Raw genomic sequence first — 19,182 nt, 5'->3', positions numbered from 1 at the left:
CCATGTCGAAGTGTCCTTGAGCAAGACACTGAACCCTGATTTGCTCCCAGTGGACCTGGCAGCGCCTTGCATGGCAGCAGTCGACCACTGGTGTATGAGTGTGTATGAATGGGTGAATGTGAGGCATAATTGTAAAGTGCTTTGAGCACCATATGGTGTAGTTAAAGCGCTATATAAATGCAGTCCATTTACCATTTTATCATTTGATCGGTGCGCTTGAGAGGAGGAGAGCGCTTAAAAAAATACAGCTTTAGCAATCGCAAAATTGTGATCAAATTTTCGATTAGAAAGCGATAAATCGTTCAGCCAAATAGGAAGGTTTCAATTAGTGTTGTAAAGAAGTAGGGAGCATAAAGAAGGTGAGAAAGCTACTACAGACATTAGAGTGAATGAGTATCTGAAAACTTACAGGTCACTTCATCTATTATGTATGCCAGCTCTCGCATCCCCTTCTCTAATACATTCACACATGCTCACACAGCCACAGACAATCATTTTAAGTGGATATTTAATTTGAAAGAAAGTGGGTTTTCCAATTCCTTGCATTTCCCTTAAAATGGACATTATGCATGAAGAATGAGTACTGTGAAGCAAAATGAAAGAACGCAAAATGAGAGGGAGGTTTCCTTTCTGCTCCTTTAGGCCTCAATTATTGAGACGCGGGAGTCTCATACTGTTTCGTATGCTCACGCTCAGGTCTGTTTTGTATGCTCACGCACAGCAGAAAACTCTTCCAAGTCTACACACAGCCTTGTGCCTGAGACATACAAGGTGTGTCAGATAGATTCCAGGATTGGTGACACTAAAGATATAAGTGAAATTACGAGTTTTGCCATTCAATGTAGGCCAATCAATTAGCACATCAACAGAAATCCTGCAGCGTTTCCTTCGTTCCATGTGCGGAAAAGTTTAGAGTTGAGACAGGATCACTCAGCTGCTTAAATCGCAATGCCCTAAGCATCCAACAGTTCCCGGAAAAGAGCAACCTCCCTACTCACTTGACCTGCTTCCGGTGACTTTTTTTCCACAATTGTCATCATTGGAACCCGTTTTGAAGACTGGATGTAATCAAGATGGCTGTAACAATGGAGCAGCAGAGGACCTCAGAATAATCCTTCCAGGACTGTATTAAGGCATGGCAGGGCAAAATGGGAAGTGTGGTGTATTTAAAAAAGGGACAATTTATAGACTGGAATGTCATTTGTGACACCAGTCCTGGAATTTTCCTGACACACCTTCTTGCAGTTGAGCACCTGCCAATGCATGCCTGTGTGTGTCTGCCATACACAATAACATACACCATGATACAAGTTTTGTTTCAAGCACTGCCTCACAATTGTTCATTCCAGTGTAGAACACCTGTCTTTGGTCTCTGAAATGACAGATTGTGCCAGTATCTGCCAAGTATGCAGAAAGTGTTCGCTGTGTGCGAATCCGTGGTGATTTGAATGGGGATTGGAGTGGGTGTGGAAAAGCAAGTATTGAACCCTAATATTTGCACTCGGTTCAGAATGAATCTTGAGATACTGTTATGTGTGTTGTCTGACCCTTTAACTCATTTGCTCCCAAAAATGTATAATTACATTCTATTTTAAATGTTTAAAGTGTCCCAAAGATGTATTTATACGTTTTTTAATGTTTTTTTTTATACTAGAGCATAGGCAAGGCTTTGATGCAGCCTCTCAACTGCAGAGAACAGGTGAAGCAATGGTAGTGATTACAAAAACAGTCAGCAGGTGACAGAAGAGTATAAGAGATCAACCAGGGCCATGTTGCAAACAAGCTGAGATTTGTGAATAATGATGAAACTTAGCTATATTCTAATGATAATTGCTGACAAACTGAAACAGATTAAAGATGAACTGATGCAAGAAGAGACTAATTATTCTTTGGGGTAGGGTCCATGTTTTTATTATAATATAACATAATATTCTGTGGGCCTTGCAAAATCAGTAAAAATCCAGTAAAACAGCTTGCAATTAAGCGCGTGGCAAACGTAAACAAAATTTGAGGAACAAACTCACAACCTTTAACTTGGGAGACAGCTGATCTACTCTCTCAGCCACGCAGCTCCTAATGTGCACACATACCTAATGTGGTATATATATATATCGCTCATGTCAGCTGGAATCTTCCTGACTCCGAGACCAAAAACAATATTTTTGGTCTCTTGGATGTAAACAAACAGTAGGAGTGACATAGCTTAGGTGGTAGTCTGGCAGTCTCCAAAGCTGAAGGTTGTGAGTTTGTTCCTCAACCAATGAGAGGCTTTTATTATTTATTTATTTTCAAATCTGTATTTTATTCTCTTCCAAGTGTAAATAAATATTAGCCAACTCTAAAAATACTGTTTTGAACACCACAGACAAAAACAATGACACAGACTTGAAAGGTCAACTTTACTTGTGTAAATCACACTTTAAAAGGACGACACAATCCCACAGTTGAAAAATATAGAGAACATCCACTGAAACTTTATTGAACTTATGAAATGCTGAGGCTCATACATGATAGCAAGGAATGAAGATTTGAAAACAGTGATTCTAAAAATTACATGTGCGCAGGTTTGACCAGCAGATGGAGCTCTTGCAGTGTGTCAAATACCTCGAAGCAGTGCAATTGTCACAAAAGTGGTTCATTGTTTCGGAAAGCCTCGGGTTCTCCATCCCTACTTACCGGTATCTTTTCTTTATCGCTGTTATGGTGCTTGTGGAGTCGTGATGTTAATGGTTCTTGGTGGAACATAATTGTCAACAAATCGCTCCTCATGGCGGCTGTTTTTCGGCAAACCTCTACTGTTATTTTGATGAATGTCACTCTGGTCAAAGTTATCAAACCCGAATTTTTGTTGGAGTTGAAGGAGAGGGATGTGGAGTCTTTGCTAAAATGCTAAGGAATAAAGACACTTCTCTGCGGCACCTTCAAAATAAAACTCACGACACAGTTCAGCTGTCAAGCTGTTATTGTGACGAGGTACGACAACAACTGTGCCTCTAACTGTGCACATGACATTTTCGGAGCCAGTCACTGCACAACGTCTTGTAAACTTACTTCGAGCCTTGAAACTAATAAATGAATTGTAATGCAACGCATTTCACAAACAATAACGATAACAGAGTTTCAAATATGGTGAGAATAATTAGTTAGATTCGTCCATTTACGAAAAAAGAACACACCACTAGTTTAAACGCTGTTATTCCCAACACTGGTTGTTAGCAATTAGGTGAAATTGGACAATTTCCCACGACACACCAGAGAATATCTCGCGGAACACAAGTGGTTGAGAAACACTGGACTACTGCACTGCTATGAGATGAATGATGATCACAGACCATGAAACAGGAAACAGAAATACAGAGCAGCTTTCCAAATTAAAAGCATGGATTTCAAAACAAGATATAATTAAACATCACACTAAACAGCTTGAGGAATTCTTAACATGGTAGATATTACTAAATTACTTGAAGCCCTATTGTATTGAATTGAATTCTTTGCACTTCACTGTATTCCTTAAAAATAAGTTGTACAACCACATATTTTGATTAGGACTTTTTTTTCTGGCCACTGGCTTATTTGTTTATTTTTTATTTTATTTTTATTTTTTTGTGCTCTATGCAAAACCATGTTTATGAGCAAATTGAAAAACTATCATTGCCATTAATTTCATTACATTTTAAGGAAATTTGATAGAATTGGGATATATATGTCATAAAAAAAAGTGTCTTTTTTTAAAGTGTCATAAGTACTAATGGTATCGGCACTTGGTATCGGTGAGTACTGAACATTTGAGTATCGTATCGGTTTTTAAAAAGTGGTATCGAACATCCCTACAAAAAATGAAAAGAGTTTGCCCCAGAGAGAATGTTTCTTCAGCGAGTTATCTCAGCTTTCAGATGCCGTTGATACCCGCCGGGTGTGGAGGATTTATTTTGTATGACACCAATAGGCACAATAACTGACTTGGATTCTACCTTTGGCCACAATGCGGACCAGGATCCTGGTTGAAGTAAGCCATTTTAAACCGAAAACAAATGACGATAAAGAAATTCCTGCCACATTGCTACTATAACTGGTTCAGGAGTTAGTTATTTTGACATCAGAAGAGCAAGTAATCTGAATATATTCTGAATGATCAACAAAGTCTTCTTACCTATGACACGAAGCTCAGCATTGGTGAAGACTCGACCATGCTTGTTCTCAGCAACACACTGGTACGTGCCGATGTCAGCCAGATTTAAGCTACTGATGGTCAACACTCCATTATTCACCTGAATCCGGTCCTGCTTAAGACATACGGTATACACAAAAGCCATTTGCAATCATTATGCAGGAAATCACATGTACTAAGACATTATTTCAATTTTAAGGTCAATAGTCTTGGCCTAAACCATCATGGAACTTTGCTACTGTCCAAGATAGATCTACAAAATTCCGGTATAGACATGGCATAACTTTTTTTTTGTTGTAGTGAGACATCTTGAATGTAACTAAGGTAGACACACAGACACACAGGCAATTAGCTATGCAGATGATATACTGCTTTGCTGAGCTGACCTTTGAGAGAAAACTTATAAACAGCCCAATTAGTGCATCACATACTAAAGTAGTTGCTCATACGAGAGCACATTACCGCAAGGTAGGCAATTAGTGCTATATTTGGACAGTTTAGGTTCTTTCTGATGAATAACCTTATTTAATTCAAGTACAGCCACATATTGTTCACACCTGGGGAGTGATAATCGAAAAGAGTGGTCATTTTCTTTCATCTTAATAGACCCATGGTGAATTGATGTAACCCCCCATTGCTAACATAGCGCTGACATTATCAAACAGTGGTTGGCGTCACACCTCAAAGGAATTTCACTTTACTGCTTGTGACTTCTGTACTTAATTAAAAAATAATTCCATGCAATTAAAAAAAGAGTTATGGATGTTAAAATCTCACTTGTACTACATGTCAAGTTAATAAAGGTTATATGATAGCGACAGTTTGAACAAGTAAATTATTTCCTCATCTCCATTGTTCCCTACAGTAATAAAAATTGTTTGAGCTGAACCAGCATTCTGGAACAGATTGTGTTTGACCTCAGAGGTCCCACTGTAGTTTCAACGGCTGTGTCGCGAATGTGTGTGTCTGTCATCTTGAATCACGGCAGAGCTGACAAATGAAAAGTCAGTTGCTTTGAGTCTGTTAGTGACACAGCTGAGGAGCTTCAAACCGGTGCCAGATCTAAAGCTCAGTTACATGATGGGCACACTGGTGACCTGGTGCCTGGGGGAGTCCTGTGTGAGGTTGGATAAGCTGCAGTTTCCAAATAAAACACAACAATCTGCATGGTTTGGGGCCAGGGAAAAATACATATATGTGAGTTCATGGCAGAGAGAGTGTCACTGTGGCTTTGAATAGATGAAAAGATGGGCCCTTTGAGGTTACGTATTGCAAGAGCCCAAGGGGGGGTGACAGAGTTTAAGTGCATGAGCTGGTGTTACACTGCCATTCATAACCCACTGCCCTGATCTAAATAAATAAATAATATTGTAATAAAAATAATAACTCAGCAACTCAGTGGTGGCCCTATCACAATCCCCTTACCCGTGGAGACAAACATGGCCTCTGTTTGTTTCTCAGGCAACATTGATTATGCCCAACTCTCTTCTGACAACATCACTGCTGAAAGTTGAGCTCTAAATAAGCAAACAATGGGGGGCACTGGCGCACCCTGATTTTGTACACCAAACCGAATGTGCGCTGAGACATTTTTCAGACTGAAGGTCTACACTCATACTGAAGTAAGTTGGTGCTTTAGCAAAATACTGTACAGACTCAGTGAGTGGGTCCTTGTTTTGCCAAGGTGACATTTTGAAGTGACAGTTCTCCTTGGAGTCCTTTTATTCTTCTGGAGAGGGTCAGAAAAGCATAGGAGGAGTGAATAAGTGGGGGGAGCCCTGATAGAGACCCACAGAGAAAGTGAACCCTAGAGAAAGGGTGACGAAAGACACAAAAGAGACAGAGGGAGACGGATTCATTCTAATGAGAACTAACTAATGCTCGCCCCTTGGCCCCAGTGAGCCCCCCCCCCCCCCCTCTCTCTCTTTCTCTCTCCCTCTCTCTCTATCCTGACCTTTGGGTTTGGAAATTGATTTAATGCTGCTCCCGTTGACGGTGGCATTTCGAAAATGGTAACACCTCAACTCATTAATACAGTCACGTGTGGGCACACTGCCAGAGGAAGTTTTACAATGGTATTTACTATTTACAGATCAATCATGAGGGATTCTTTTGATTAAGGGTGCCAAATGGAGAAGTGACCTTTGATAAGACTGACAAACAATTTATAATAATTAACACAGTAATGCATATTAAATACAGTCCCTGACATGAGTATTTAATTGCATAATAAATTTGTGTTTGCTGACCATATTTTCAAAAGTGGGGTTTTGAGCAAGTTTTGATTATTTGTTCTTACACATACAGTTCAAATCTAGAAGTGGGGGCAAGTAATAGCAGCCATAAAACATAATTTCTCGAGAGTAGCGCACGCTCGTATATTATTTGCACATCGCTCTTCAAAAAAAATTCCCTTGTACTCATGCACCGGTAATACATATACGCTCCCCCAATTTCACCTGTTACCTGTTCCTTTGCGGCTCTAAAAAAAAGTAGCCCAAAGTCCAAAACGTGACGTAATTTTTTGGGAGGCCAATGATTGGTTTGAGACATGTCGTCATCAATGTGCAGCTGCGCAAACCAGCATCCCGGGAAAACAGCTGCCATTAACGATGAAGAGAGGACAACAATGGCTTCCAAACAGATTAATGCTTGGACTTTTGAGGAGGTGCAAACCTTTTTAACATTATTGAATGCAGTCTTCTGGTTGCTGCAATATTCATTCGATGTCTTCAGGCTGAAATAAATAGGCATAAACCATTGTTTCATGTTCAATGTGTGATCATTGTCATTAGGCTCTAATTGAAGGACCGCTAGTTTCCAAATGTCATCTCAGTTCTCATTCCAAGTATCCAGGAAGCTACATCATTGGTCATTTTAAAGACAGAAACACTGGCCAATCACGCAGTGCTTTCCAGTACTTGGTAGACAAAGTAAAAATGGGGCAACTTGGGAATGGAGATAAGATTAAGGTATTTTGTCATTGTCTAAAGGAAAGACACTGAAGAATAGAGGAGATAATTGTTGGCAGAGTTTTTAGTGGATGGAAAATATCTCATTGGATTCTTTGCAAACATGCACATTGGTCTCTCTTTGGAAGCCAAATTTAGTCTCCGGGAAATTCATTTCAAAGTGACGCTTTCTTCCGGTACAAGAAACAATTATTTCAAATCAAAACTAAACTGTATTCCTTTCTGAGGCAACAGTGATATTGACCCTCTGAAAACGGATCAATCACATTTAACTTGACCTTACACATCAGAGTAAACAAAGTTTAAAGTTCGCCATGAGTATGCAAACGTAGTGCATGCAAAAGAATATGTATAATAAATACACACATTCGCACGCACGCATGCACACACATGCGCACACGCGCACACAGTATTTGGCCTCTGGCTTTATTGTGGTAAACTGTTGACTGTGTTCTAATGAAATACCCAGAGCTGGAACTGAATCACAGCAGTTGGTACACAGCAAAACTTGGAATACGTCTTGTTTAGAATCCAGTGTCAATATTTTTTTGCCAAACATTGCGCATATTTGGACTCATTTTGCGGCTGCATCTGGTATCCTTGACTACTCATCCTTCTTTCATCTCATTTTTATGGTACTTTTGGGTGTGGAGAACTAAGCAATTAAAAGCATCCAAAACCCAACTTGGGAGAAGTCCCTTACCTCAATCAGGTCCAGAGGCTCTCCATTCTTCAGCCAACGGTATGAGGGTTTAGGCTTGGCACTGGCTTTGCACTCCCACACTAGAGTTTCATCAATAGTCTTCTGAGTATCTGGGGGCTTCTCAGTCAAATGAGGAGCAGCTGTCACAAACCACATACAACAAATAAGCAACTAATCACATACTGTTTAAATGGCAAAGCAGGCAATTCATTCTTCAGCCTCCTCATCCAAGGACACCAAATATAAATCCACTTTCAATTAACCCAAAGTTGACCTTTACTTGAGAAAAGGAGCCATAAAAAAACAAAATACTGAAAGTATCAACGTTTTGCGATTAAAATGTTAAAAAGAATAAATATTAAAAAAATAAAAAGTAAATAAATAGAAATAAAAAAGAAGAATATATTCCAAAATAGAGCTATTTAGTTAATTGATGTTACCAAATTAATTATTGCTGTCAATTTGTATTAGCATTATCAAGGAAAAGGCAGAGTGGTGGTTTGAAGTTTGAAAGCCATACAATTTGAAATTGAACCACCAACATACATGATGACAAAACATGAGACGTATATAAATTATGCGAGACTTCAGACATCCATTTACACTGGTGCTTAGTAGTCAGTAGCTATGGCGTTAAGTCAAATCAACGAATGAAAGAAAGAGAGAAATATGGAACAGAAGTTACCATGAAATAAGTTGTCTCATATTTTAAGAAGGAAAAAAAAACTAGAACTTTTGTTTAGCATTCTATATTCCTTCTAATGGAATTATATCAGACTGCTTGGTTCTGCTTGTACTTGCATGAGAAGTAACAAGATTAAACGTTACTTAAATATTGTCTGAACAGTTACAGTTGTATGAAGTGACAGTTTAGACAAAATATTCCAAATACAAAAAATCTTAATTAGAAATGTTATGTTTAAAGAATCCACAAACTGACAAACTTAGTGTTACTGTTTATTATGGAGGTAAATATGGTGCAAAACTAACTTGTAAAAAAAATTTGTACCTGTAGAAAAAAGTCTAAATATGTATCTGTAAAAGTCGTGATTTGTACCTGTAAAAAAAATGTGTGCCTGTAAAAAAAAATTGTATCTGTAAAAAAAAATGTGTATGTGTAAAACAAATTTGTATCTGTAAAAACAAATTTGTACCTGTAAAAGTCATGATTTGTACCTGTACACATTTTTTTTTGTATCTGTACAAAAAGTGTAAATTTGTATCTGTAAAAGTTGTGATTTGTGACAACTTGTAGTCAAAGAAGTCGCCACTAGGAGTCACAAGTGTTTTTTCTGCTGCTGTCCAGTGACGTGAGTTTTGCCCCATTTATCTCGCTACAAAAGGTGCAAAACTGATTCGTACTTGTAGAGCGCCGTGATTTGTACTCGTAGAAGAAGAGGGCGGGCTCTGGAGGATTTGGGCGGGCTAAAGCTCAACCTCATTAGTTGAGCGAACGACCGTGGGTTGAACTCAAATGACGCCCATGCACATGTCCGCAATTCCAAACAAACAGAGTAGTCACTAGCCACACCAGTTTACGCGTCATTTTGGAAGAAGAGGACGTCCCAGGCGTGAACATTTGAACATGGTTCAATATACGAACACCGTGTGGAACAGCTTAAACGTTGGTTGACATGCAGAGCACTCCAAGTGGGCAAAAAGAAAGAAGTTTTAGTATGAAGGTAAGATTTATTGTACGAACATAGCTCGTAATCCGGTGCTAGCTAGCTAGCGAGCTCATCTCATGTTGTCACGAAAACTGAACACATTGAAGTCCCGATTTTTATTTCAAGATTTGAAGCCTACCAGTGTAAACATACGATCAATAGCTTGTACCTGTAAAAAAAAAAAAAAAAAAAAAAAAAAGTGGACAGTACTCAGCTACTTGTATTTGACTAACATTATATTCAAGCATCTGTACTCTTACTATCATAATAAAAGGAAAACAAACCGTTTTTACTGCGAGTGGATCTTTAAGCCGCTACAGGTATTTTAACCTCAACCCTTTATACAGAGGATAAAGGGTTGAGGTTAAAATATCTGTAGCGGCTTAAAGATCCACTCGCAGTAAAAATGTTTTATACAGAGGATAAAGGGATAAAAAAAAAATACAAGTTAGTTTTGCACCTTATTTACCTCCCTAGTTTAATCCTTTTTCCCCTTTTGAGGCACCTTAAGTTCCAAGAATGCCTCTATATTCATATCAATGTCACATAAATAATTTGCACCTAATCTCTGGTGACAGACAAAGATTTATGGCGCTTTTGGAGAAGACACATTAATACAGGACACCCTGCCAGGGTCAAGGGGAGAGAGGAATCTAAGTCAGTCCATCTCCTTGACATGCTGTGTTGTGCATAGCATAGAGAGCTCACTGATGTGCTTCTCTATTACTTGTGGTCTAATGACAACTTTTGCTGAGAATTCCATGTATTTTCCCTCTTTTGTGGTACATGCATTTTCTGTGTGAAACGTGTTGTACATTTGCAGCAGAAAGTATTTCCTGTTCCATCATTAGCAGGATTCAGCACAGACACCATTCCTTTATTGATTACAAATTTTCTCCAACCACCAGGCAAAAAATCTAACTTGGGTGTTCAGGCACACACGCAGCAGTCATAGGTAAAAAGTTGATAAACTTAAGAGCACCACAATCACATCATTACGTCTTGATTTATAACCTCACACTAAATGAGACTCAATCCCATGATATGCAACTTCTCTGCATATTTTTGTTGTCTGAACAGCTTTTTTAATGCTCACCTCAGATATTCTGAACACTCATGAGTGCCACAAAGTCCTATATTATCATATCAAAAGCACCCTTCTAACAAGAACGAGATGTGGATATGATTATCTAATTCAAGCAAATCCCTACTGAGCTTTATATGCAGACATCATCAAAGCATAAACTGCAAGATAATGGGAAGAACAACTATGAAATCTTTCATCAAGGGTCATTAAAAGCTTACTCAGAATATGGCCATAAGTGCAGTGTTGGTGAGGGGCAAATCACCTCTCCCTGAAAGGTGATATAAATCTGTGCATGCTGTGCCCAGTGTTAGCTGCCGATACACTAAAGAGCTTGTCAGAAATGAGCTATTGGGAACAGGTTAATTTACTGCCACATACCAATATATGCTGCGGTTGTTTATAGGCTCTAATAAAAGCTGCATGTTTCATGACAACAATGAAACTTTTTTTTTGCTTGACTCACCCAAACTACGTTTCTTTGCTCAACCAATTTCAATCTTGCTCGGTATCAGTGAATCCTTGAGGTTTTTAACAATCTCTATAAATCAGGATTTGATTGAAAAAAGACTATAACTGTACACATTTTTGGACAAGTGCAAGGAAGCGAAGAGGTCTAAAGATTTACACCAAAGCCAGCATTTCCCATAGAATGAACTCACCATAGAAGGACAGCTTTCCTTTTACAGAGTTTCTGCCTCTGCTGTTTTCAGCCAAACATTCATACATCCCTGCATCCTCCTGCTGAAAGTAAGGGATCTCTAATACTCCGTTGGCTTTATTGATGTCCACTTTTCTTCCTGAAGAGGCTCCATCGACTCTCCTCCAACTGATGGTTGGCACTGGGCTATGTTGGTGTAAGCAACAGGACATCATGAGTATTTGGCAACAGTTAGACAAACTATTGTTAACACAACACATGACATTGTTATTTCTCTTCGTGGAATACAGTATCAATACACCAGCATCAGATATGGATAGTTTACAGGTTACCGCTGTTAGCAATGTGCAGGTCCCAACTGAATGAGGAATTGAATTTAAAAACTTGACAATTTGAGTAACTGAAAACTTTGAATACAAAAGTTTTATTTAAGGTCAAAATTACCATGTCATATCATTTGTTCTTCCAATCACTTTCACAAGGATTTTCACACATTACCATCCAGATTATATTAGTGCCGTAAAGAACTTATTGTGAGTCATCACTTGAGTAATAATATACAAGGGAACATACTTTCCAAGTGCAAAACATTCCAGCTTAACAGTTGAGCTCTTGGCGACTGGGACAACTTCAGGGAACTGCACTTCAATCTTTGGTTCATATTCACCCATTACACCTGGTGTTCCAAAGACAAATTGAGAGTTGATGTCAAGTCATACATTTGTATCCATCTTAAAGCCTGAACATGTCACATAAAACAACATTATCAAAACAAAGTACCTGATGGTGATAATGTACTGTGCAGGACAACTCAATGGCAACATCTAATGACAATGTGACACCAAAGCTCAAAATTAGCGCTTTCGCATTGCAGCTTATGAGTCAAAATGTGCATTTTGCACTTCATGAAAACACATTTAATAGAAAAACTGAGACTGATTTTTTAAACCACCAAGATGGTCCCAAAAATCTTTGCTGGGCTGGACGCACGTGTGTTAACATTGCACATGGCGCTAACGCTACAGATCGAAGCAAGCTCAGTACTGCTTACGCCTCAAATGAAGTCATTGATTAGCAAGACTGCTCCGCAAAGAAAAAGTTATTTCGACCTTGGACCTAATTGAAGAATTTATTAAGTAGGTCATTAATATTTGGAAACAAACTCTAAGCCTATTGAGAAATGTAAGAAAGACTCAAATAAAATGATGACAAAAATTCTTTCAGATTTTAAATCAAATTTCAAACAATTTCACAAAACTCTGATAAACTAGATTGCACTGCTATAAATTCCTGAACACAGTATTGCACAAATATGAATATGTATATACTGTAACATATATACATATGAATATACCTATTCCATTCAATTGACATCTTATCAAATGTTCATCTGACAAATACTTTAGCTCAAAACTGAACCAATCACATAAAACCTGCCCCAAATGTTGATACAGCCTCAATATCCAAGTTCAGATTTTTAAATGTGACATCAAAAGATGGAAAAATAAAATATTCGGAATATATGCAAGCTCCTTTGCCTGTGGCATTGCTCTTACCATCTACTCGAAGCACAAGGGGTGTGGGTGGTCCTTGAACACTGCTTTTGGTGACTGTGTTGGTGACTACACAAGTGTAGTTTCCCACATCAGATGGTTCAACTTTGGCAATGTAGAGGTTGCCTGTCTTCTGGGACACAAATCTCCGCGTGTCCTGGATGACAAACGACGGGTACTCGTTGAAGATCCATGTGAAGGTAAGATCTATAAAGAGTTGTGGACATAGTAGATGTGAGATACACAACTAAAACATATACTCTTTCGAAATACCGCAGAGAGAATGTGATTCATCAGCAGCCGTTTCAGGTTGAAGGCATGCCTTTAGTGATAAAGCAATTAGTGGATCGAACAGCGGCAGCCTTCCGTGATTAAAAAGTGAAATGAACAACCAAGAAGCAATTACTCTCCTAATCCTGAATGCATGATTTAATGCATTGCATTCACTATGTTATAGTGATAATTGTGATGGCATGAAGACGTTATACTGTTTACACCGCAATACTAATGACTGCATCATATTATGGTTATTATTATTTATTATATTGCTTACTGTAATGATTAGACCATGCTGCATTTTATGATCAGGAAAACCAATTGCATATTGTGGCGAGCACATACCCAGAGAAGACAACAAATTCACTTCTAAACTACAGATGCTTATTAAAAATTATACGATGCCCCCAAAAGCTTCCTGATTTATGAATAAACTGCATATTTATCATGTGTCAGATCAAGTCAATAATAATAATAATAATAATAATAACAATGACAATAATAATAATAATAATAATAATATAATTATTTTCTATTCTTTTATTATATATATATATGTGTATGTGTATGTGCGTGTGTGCGTGCGAGTGTGTGTGTATTCGTTAGTTCACCAAAAACCTATTTAAAAAAATCCCATATCGTTCACCTAAACCGAACACAGCCGTCAGGAGACCCGAGGAAGGACCAAAGAAAACAAAGGAAAGTGAAATCCAGCACCGACCAGACACCACCCACCGGGCCACCAACCAGAGTTCTTCACCAACCCCAGAAACATCTAAATTCTAACAAATCCAAAAAATCAGGGAGACCTCAAGAGACCAAAGGAGAGACTGAGGAAAGGAAGGACAAAGGAAGCAGAGTGAGATCCACAGACACCAGTCTCCACCGATTCAATGACCTGAGGAAGAAGCAGATTGTGTCTGAGTTTCAATAGATGCTGGTGTGGTGGATCTGGCATGCATGAAAATCTCCACCAAAGAGGGGAGCCGTCGACCCCTGCCAGGACAGAGCAAGCGCAACACCTCAGGGCCCCCCAGGCCGCGGCAGCGCCAAAGGACGACCCCCGGGCCCCGCCAGGGCCACCGGCCGGAGAGCAAACCCAGGAGCAGGAGCGCCCTCCACCCCAACGCAGCAGGACGGGGCACTGCAGGCCCGCCAAGCACCCCACCGGTCCACAGCCCCCGCTCCCCCCACGCCCCCCATCCACCCCCGCCATCTACCCTAACCCAGCCGCCCCCAGTTTTTTTGTTGTTGTCGGAGAAAGCTTGGTAATATCTTTAGCTAAAACAGGCAGTTGGAGCGTACCCTGAAGTGTTGGAATTTGTTTCTTTATCATACTTTTAACTTGCAGATAATGTAAAAAAAATCCGTTTTTTATTTTGTATTTTTGGAGCAAGGATGTATATGATATAAACATATTATCTGAGAAGAGATGGTGGAGATGTGTAATTCCTTTCTGCTCCCACACGCCTATATAAAACGATTGGTTGTTAAGTTGAAAGTCTGGGTTATGCCATAGGAGAGAAAGCCCACAAGGGCTCCACTTGGGCTTTTGTAATTTCTAGTGCCTTCCACCAGGCAGTCAGGGTGGCGGAAATCATTAGATTTTTAAAATTTAAAAATTATTTTATATTTCTAATATTCTATATTTCTGTCCCGAAGGCAGCCTTAATATTAACCGCTCAAAACGATGAATCAACTGTCCAGTAAAGGGAATAATTGCAATATGATTTGGACACTCCTATACCAGTATTGCTCAAATTGTTCCTTTCGGGGAAAGAGGATAGGTAAGCTTTGACTTGTTACGGAAACCTACACAACACATTGTGTTCACACTTGTCTCTCTGCTTAGTATCAAATACAGCAGGGTTTCCTGCTTTAAACTCTTGTGTGGCATGTGTTGGAGTACATCTGCTTAGAAGTACACCCCAAGAGAATCAAGCAATTACACAATCTTAGTGATGTCAACACAGGTTTGAAATTAAAAACTGACATGAATGGTAATGATTTATACTGGATTCTTTTTTTCAGCAACACAACCGTCAGTGAAATGAAGGCACAACGTGGCATGGACCAGATTCCAGTCACAGTCGTCAGTTGGTGACAGAGTGGTGACAGCATTTCTCCTCTCACAGGCAGTTTCTGATACAGCTACAAATAAAGTTTGATATTTGGGCCATTTTGCTTTATTTTAGGTAAGTTACATGATTAAATATGGAGAAAGGGTAGTTAGTAAAATCACAATTGGGGGACTATTCTGGTCGAGGAGCAGTGTCTTCCTGCACTGTTCATAGTCCCCATTAGCAGTCTTACCCTTTAGTGTCTGACCAACCAGTCTCGGCCAGCCTTTCTGCTCACTTGTACCTGTTCACTTGCTGTCATTATCCTCTGCTGTTGTCCTTCTCTGTCTAAGACAATCATATCCTTACCTGCTCTTGTATTCTACTCAGATGTATCTAGCTAATGCCCTAACCTTTATCCAGTCCTCATCAGGATGGTGTCTCGGGTAACAATGCAATAAAATCCATTGCTTACTGGGCGTGCCCCTGTGTTTGTGGTTATCCAGCCTACAGTCCTGCTCACCATTATTGGAACCCATGAAGGTAAAGTACATAATGTGGAATATCTTCTGAAAAAATGAATCAAAGTAAATCATTTTATTTTTATAGAGAACTTGCGTTGTATCCTAAAGACCAAATGATTAAAAAACTATTTAAAACAATAAACAATGGGCGGAAAAAATAGAAAACTTAAAATATGCTCTGTCACTGGTATTGGCACCCTTTCCTGTAAATCAGTATGAAAACACATTGCGACTCACCTCTGGTAAATCACAAATGAGAATTCCTTGTTCTAAATTGTCTGTGCCCAATTGACATGAATTAACCGATGAATGATGACTTTGATGTTTTAAAAAGCCACTTGTTATCCCATTTTCTTTGGTCAAAATCATGAAAACAAAGGAGCTGTCTGAGGACATCAGAAGTGCAATTATTCACAAACACAAGACCTCCAAAAGGTATAGAGCCATCTCCAAAGATTTTGGTAGCCCTGTTTCAGCAGTGTATGATGTAATCAAGAAGTTTGACGAGCATGGAACTGTCAAAAACATCCGTGGACGTGGGGGGAAGAGAGAAATTGATGACAGAAGTCTTCGACGGTTGGTGCGAATGGGGGGATAAACACCACGTTAAACATCCAAAGACCTGAAAGCCAACCTGGAACAGTTTGGGATCATGGTTTCAAGAAGTACCATGCGCCACACACTGAACCAAAAACAGGGCTCCGTGGGAAAAGACCATTCCTGAGACAGACATAAAAAATAATTGTTCTGTGGACGGATTCAACGAAAATAGAGCTTTTCCACAACGCACGCCAACAATTTGTTTACAGACAACACAATGAAGCTTCCGAGGAAAAGAACACCCTCCCTACAGTTAAGCATGATGGAGGATCCATAATTCTGTGGGGTTGCTTGCTGCATCTGGTACTGCAGGCCTTGATCGTATCACAGGAATCATTCAATCTGAGAATTATCAAGACATTCTAGGGGGACATGTCCTACCAAGTGTTAGGTCATGGGTCTTTCAGCAAGACAAAGACCCAAAGCACACATCCAAAAGCACACAGGAATGGTTAAAAAGCACACAAAAAAATACTGTTTTAAAATGGCCAGCAATGACCCCTGATCTCAATCCGATTGAAAATCTTTGACATGAGGTGAAATGTGCCATTGGGAAAAGAAACCTGCAATCACGTTTGAAAGCTGTCATCACTGCCAAACCAAATATCAAAGAGGGGTGTCATTATTGCTGCACATGTTGTGTTTTTGGGGGGTGAATTACATTATGTAAATTGAAAAACAATTTCCTTTGTTGAATTACTTTGAATTACATCCAATTAAAAGGTCCTGATGATATAAAATTGGTACATTTCCATTGATTTCTGAAGATATTGTTGAAATTATGCAAAAAATGAAGGGGCCCCAATAACAGTGAGCAGGACTGTACATACCAAAATGTGACCATAAGCCAATTGGATAGCTGCTATCAGTTGTTTTAGATTGAGAGAATAAATCAGGTAGTATGCACCTCATACCACAACTATGCAATACTATTATGCAATAATTATGATCATAGCAAAATGGAATTGTAATGATGCCTACATCATCAAGGTCAAGGTATGAGACAGACCTAGCTAGAAAACATTCATATCGCCGGACTGAAGCTATGTATACATTATGGACGTTCTACCTTGCCGTTCACAATTGCCTCTGTGACATGTATCAATAATATTTTCCTCACTTGGTCCATTGGAGTCACAGTAGGAGCAGTTGTAGTATCCGGTCTGTGCCTAAATAATACATCCCAGCACTCATTCTAACAAGATCATGTATATTTAATGCCACTTTGGAAACATCCTCCAAAAGGTGCGGAGAACAACAAGAGCAACAATAACAACAAAGAAGGAGTCCCTAATTGGTTGGTTAAAGATTTATCGAAAGAAACAGGAAATAGCAAGCTGAAAACACTGGGGATCTGCTGATTTTTCATTCAGTTAAAGGGCTGTATGGCATATTTTCATTGTGATTCCATTTAGCTTGTGTATAATGAACAGGCAGCATCAATTTCCCTGTAATGGCGTGAGAGGAAGGAAGAAAAATAGAACATGACAGGCCAAGGACATCGTGAAACAAGACTGGCTTTACACAAGTGTGGATTGTACCTTAAGAGCGCATATGAACAAAAGCCTATTATTGTGCAATACTCTAAGATGTCACAAAATATAGCTAAAATGTTGGTTAATAAAAAACTAGAAATTGCTATTTTGTTATGTGATGCGAAGGCGACAACACGCCAGTGTCCTCAAACTTCTTCATTCAATAAAAACGATGGAGCCATTTGTATGCCGTTTATTTTTAAGAGTAATGTTGAAATGAATTTGAAATGATATGAATGTTTTGGGATCTTGGTGTATATTTAAGATATTAGGCAATTATAAATAATTTGGGGTGGGACTTCAATTACTCATGGATTTTTAGTTATGGCAGGTCTTGGTTTAACTGTACTCGCAATTTTGTTCCCATAGCTATCTGTATTCGTAGCACACACATTCCCTCCATGAAATAGCTTAGGTCACGCACATAAAAACGCTGCAAGCTATGTGTTGTTAGTCGCCAGCAAGCATCTTGTTTGAAGGTAGCTGCAATCCAAAAAGAGAACAAGTGATTTCAGCCTTGAGTAGATCTAAAAGGACTCCTTCCATTAGTGAAAAGAGGTCAGATGCATTAGGTTCTGTCTGACCACGCACATTTCTAAAAAGCAAAGGATGGAACAAATAACGTCTAACCCAATTGCAGAAAAGCATGTTTGATGAAAAGTTTACCATTTTATTCAATTTTGTGCATCTTTTAAATTCAGTTCTTCCAGCTCACAGATTTACAGCATTGTGACTGCATCCAACTCCTTTCTGGAGCTGTCAAAAAGGCTTTGAGGCATCGTGAAAGTGAAATAATGGCTTCCTGAATCTTGCATGGGATACTGAAACCCTGTAAAGGGGAAATGAGGCAGATCCTCGTTTAAGACCCTGTTTTGTGATCATGAATTATGGTCTTTCAGCCTTTATGAGAGCTTGTTTCTCACTTTTACAGAACTTTCGAGTGTGTCGTCAAATGTATTTTCTGTGCTTCAAATACGCATATGGCTTTTGTCATGAATCGTGGATCAATCATTTGTTATGAGCACGTCCACCCATCATATCCTTGAAATTGCTACAAAAGCAGCATACATTTGACAAAAAAAATTTCAATTGTTGTGATTCTCATATTAGGTCTTACTCTAATAAATCGAGAGGATTTAATAATCAAATTGTATTTTTATGCTGCCTTATTACATTACGCATGTACAATTTTAAAAATGCTTTGAATGTGTGCCACTTGCTGTTGCTGGTGTGTGTGAGAGAGACTGTGAGACTGTAATGTTTACAAGGAAAAACACTTTCAGATACATCATTATGATTGCTGATATTAGCAGGCTTTCAGAAATGACGCTGAAAATTGAGGACCTAAATCATGCCTGGTTATAAACCTTTCCATCACT

General features: G+C 39.0%; 1 protein-coding gene across 3 annotated transcripts in view; it reads right to left on the bottom strand.

The window, feature by feature from the left end:
- The window catches only part of cntn3a.1 (contactin 3a, tandem duplicate 1), an 89,598-nt gene that overhangs the window by 25,430 nt on the left and 44,986 nt on the right, over positions 1-19,182 (bottom strand). For 2 of the 3 annotated variants that reach the window (XM_086068402.1, XM_086068401.1), the window contains 5 exons: positions 12,812-13,015; positions 11,829-11,931; positions 11,257-11,441; positions 7,844-7,983; positions 4,151-4,283 (listed from right to left, as the gene is read on the bottom strand). In XM_086068402.1, coding sequence (XP_085924528.1) covers positions 4,151-4,283; positions 7,844-7,983; positions 11,257-11,441; positions 11,829-11,931; positions 12,812-13,015 — 765 coding nt within the window. The remainder of the gene's footprint in view (positions 1-4,150; positions 4,284-7,843; positions 7,984-11,256; positions 11,442-11,828; positions 11,932-12,811; positions 13,016-19,182) is intronic. The other variant, XM_086068403.1, reaches the window with a different exon arrangement.

Source organism: Leptonotus elevatus, chromosome 2 (assembly GCF_054856555.1).
Source record: "Leptonotus elevatus isolate MCC_2025b chromosome 2, RoL_Lele_1.0, whole genome shotgun sequence".
NCBI classification, from domain to species: domain Eukaryota; kingdom Metazoa; phylum Chordata; class Actinopteri; order Syngnathiformes; family Syngnathidae; genus Leptonotus; species Leptonotus elevatus.
This window is presented reverse-complemented; position numbering and strand designations above follow the sequence as displayed.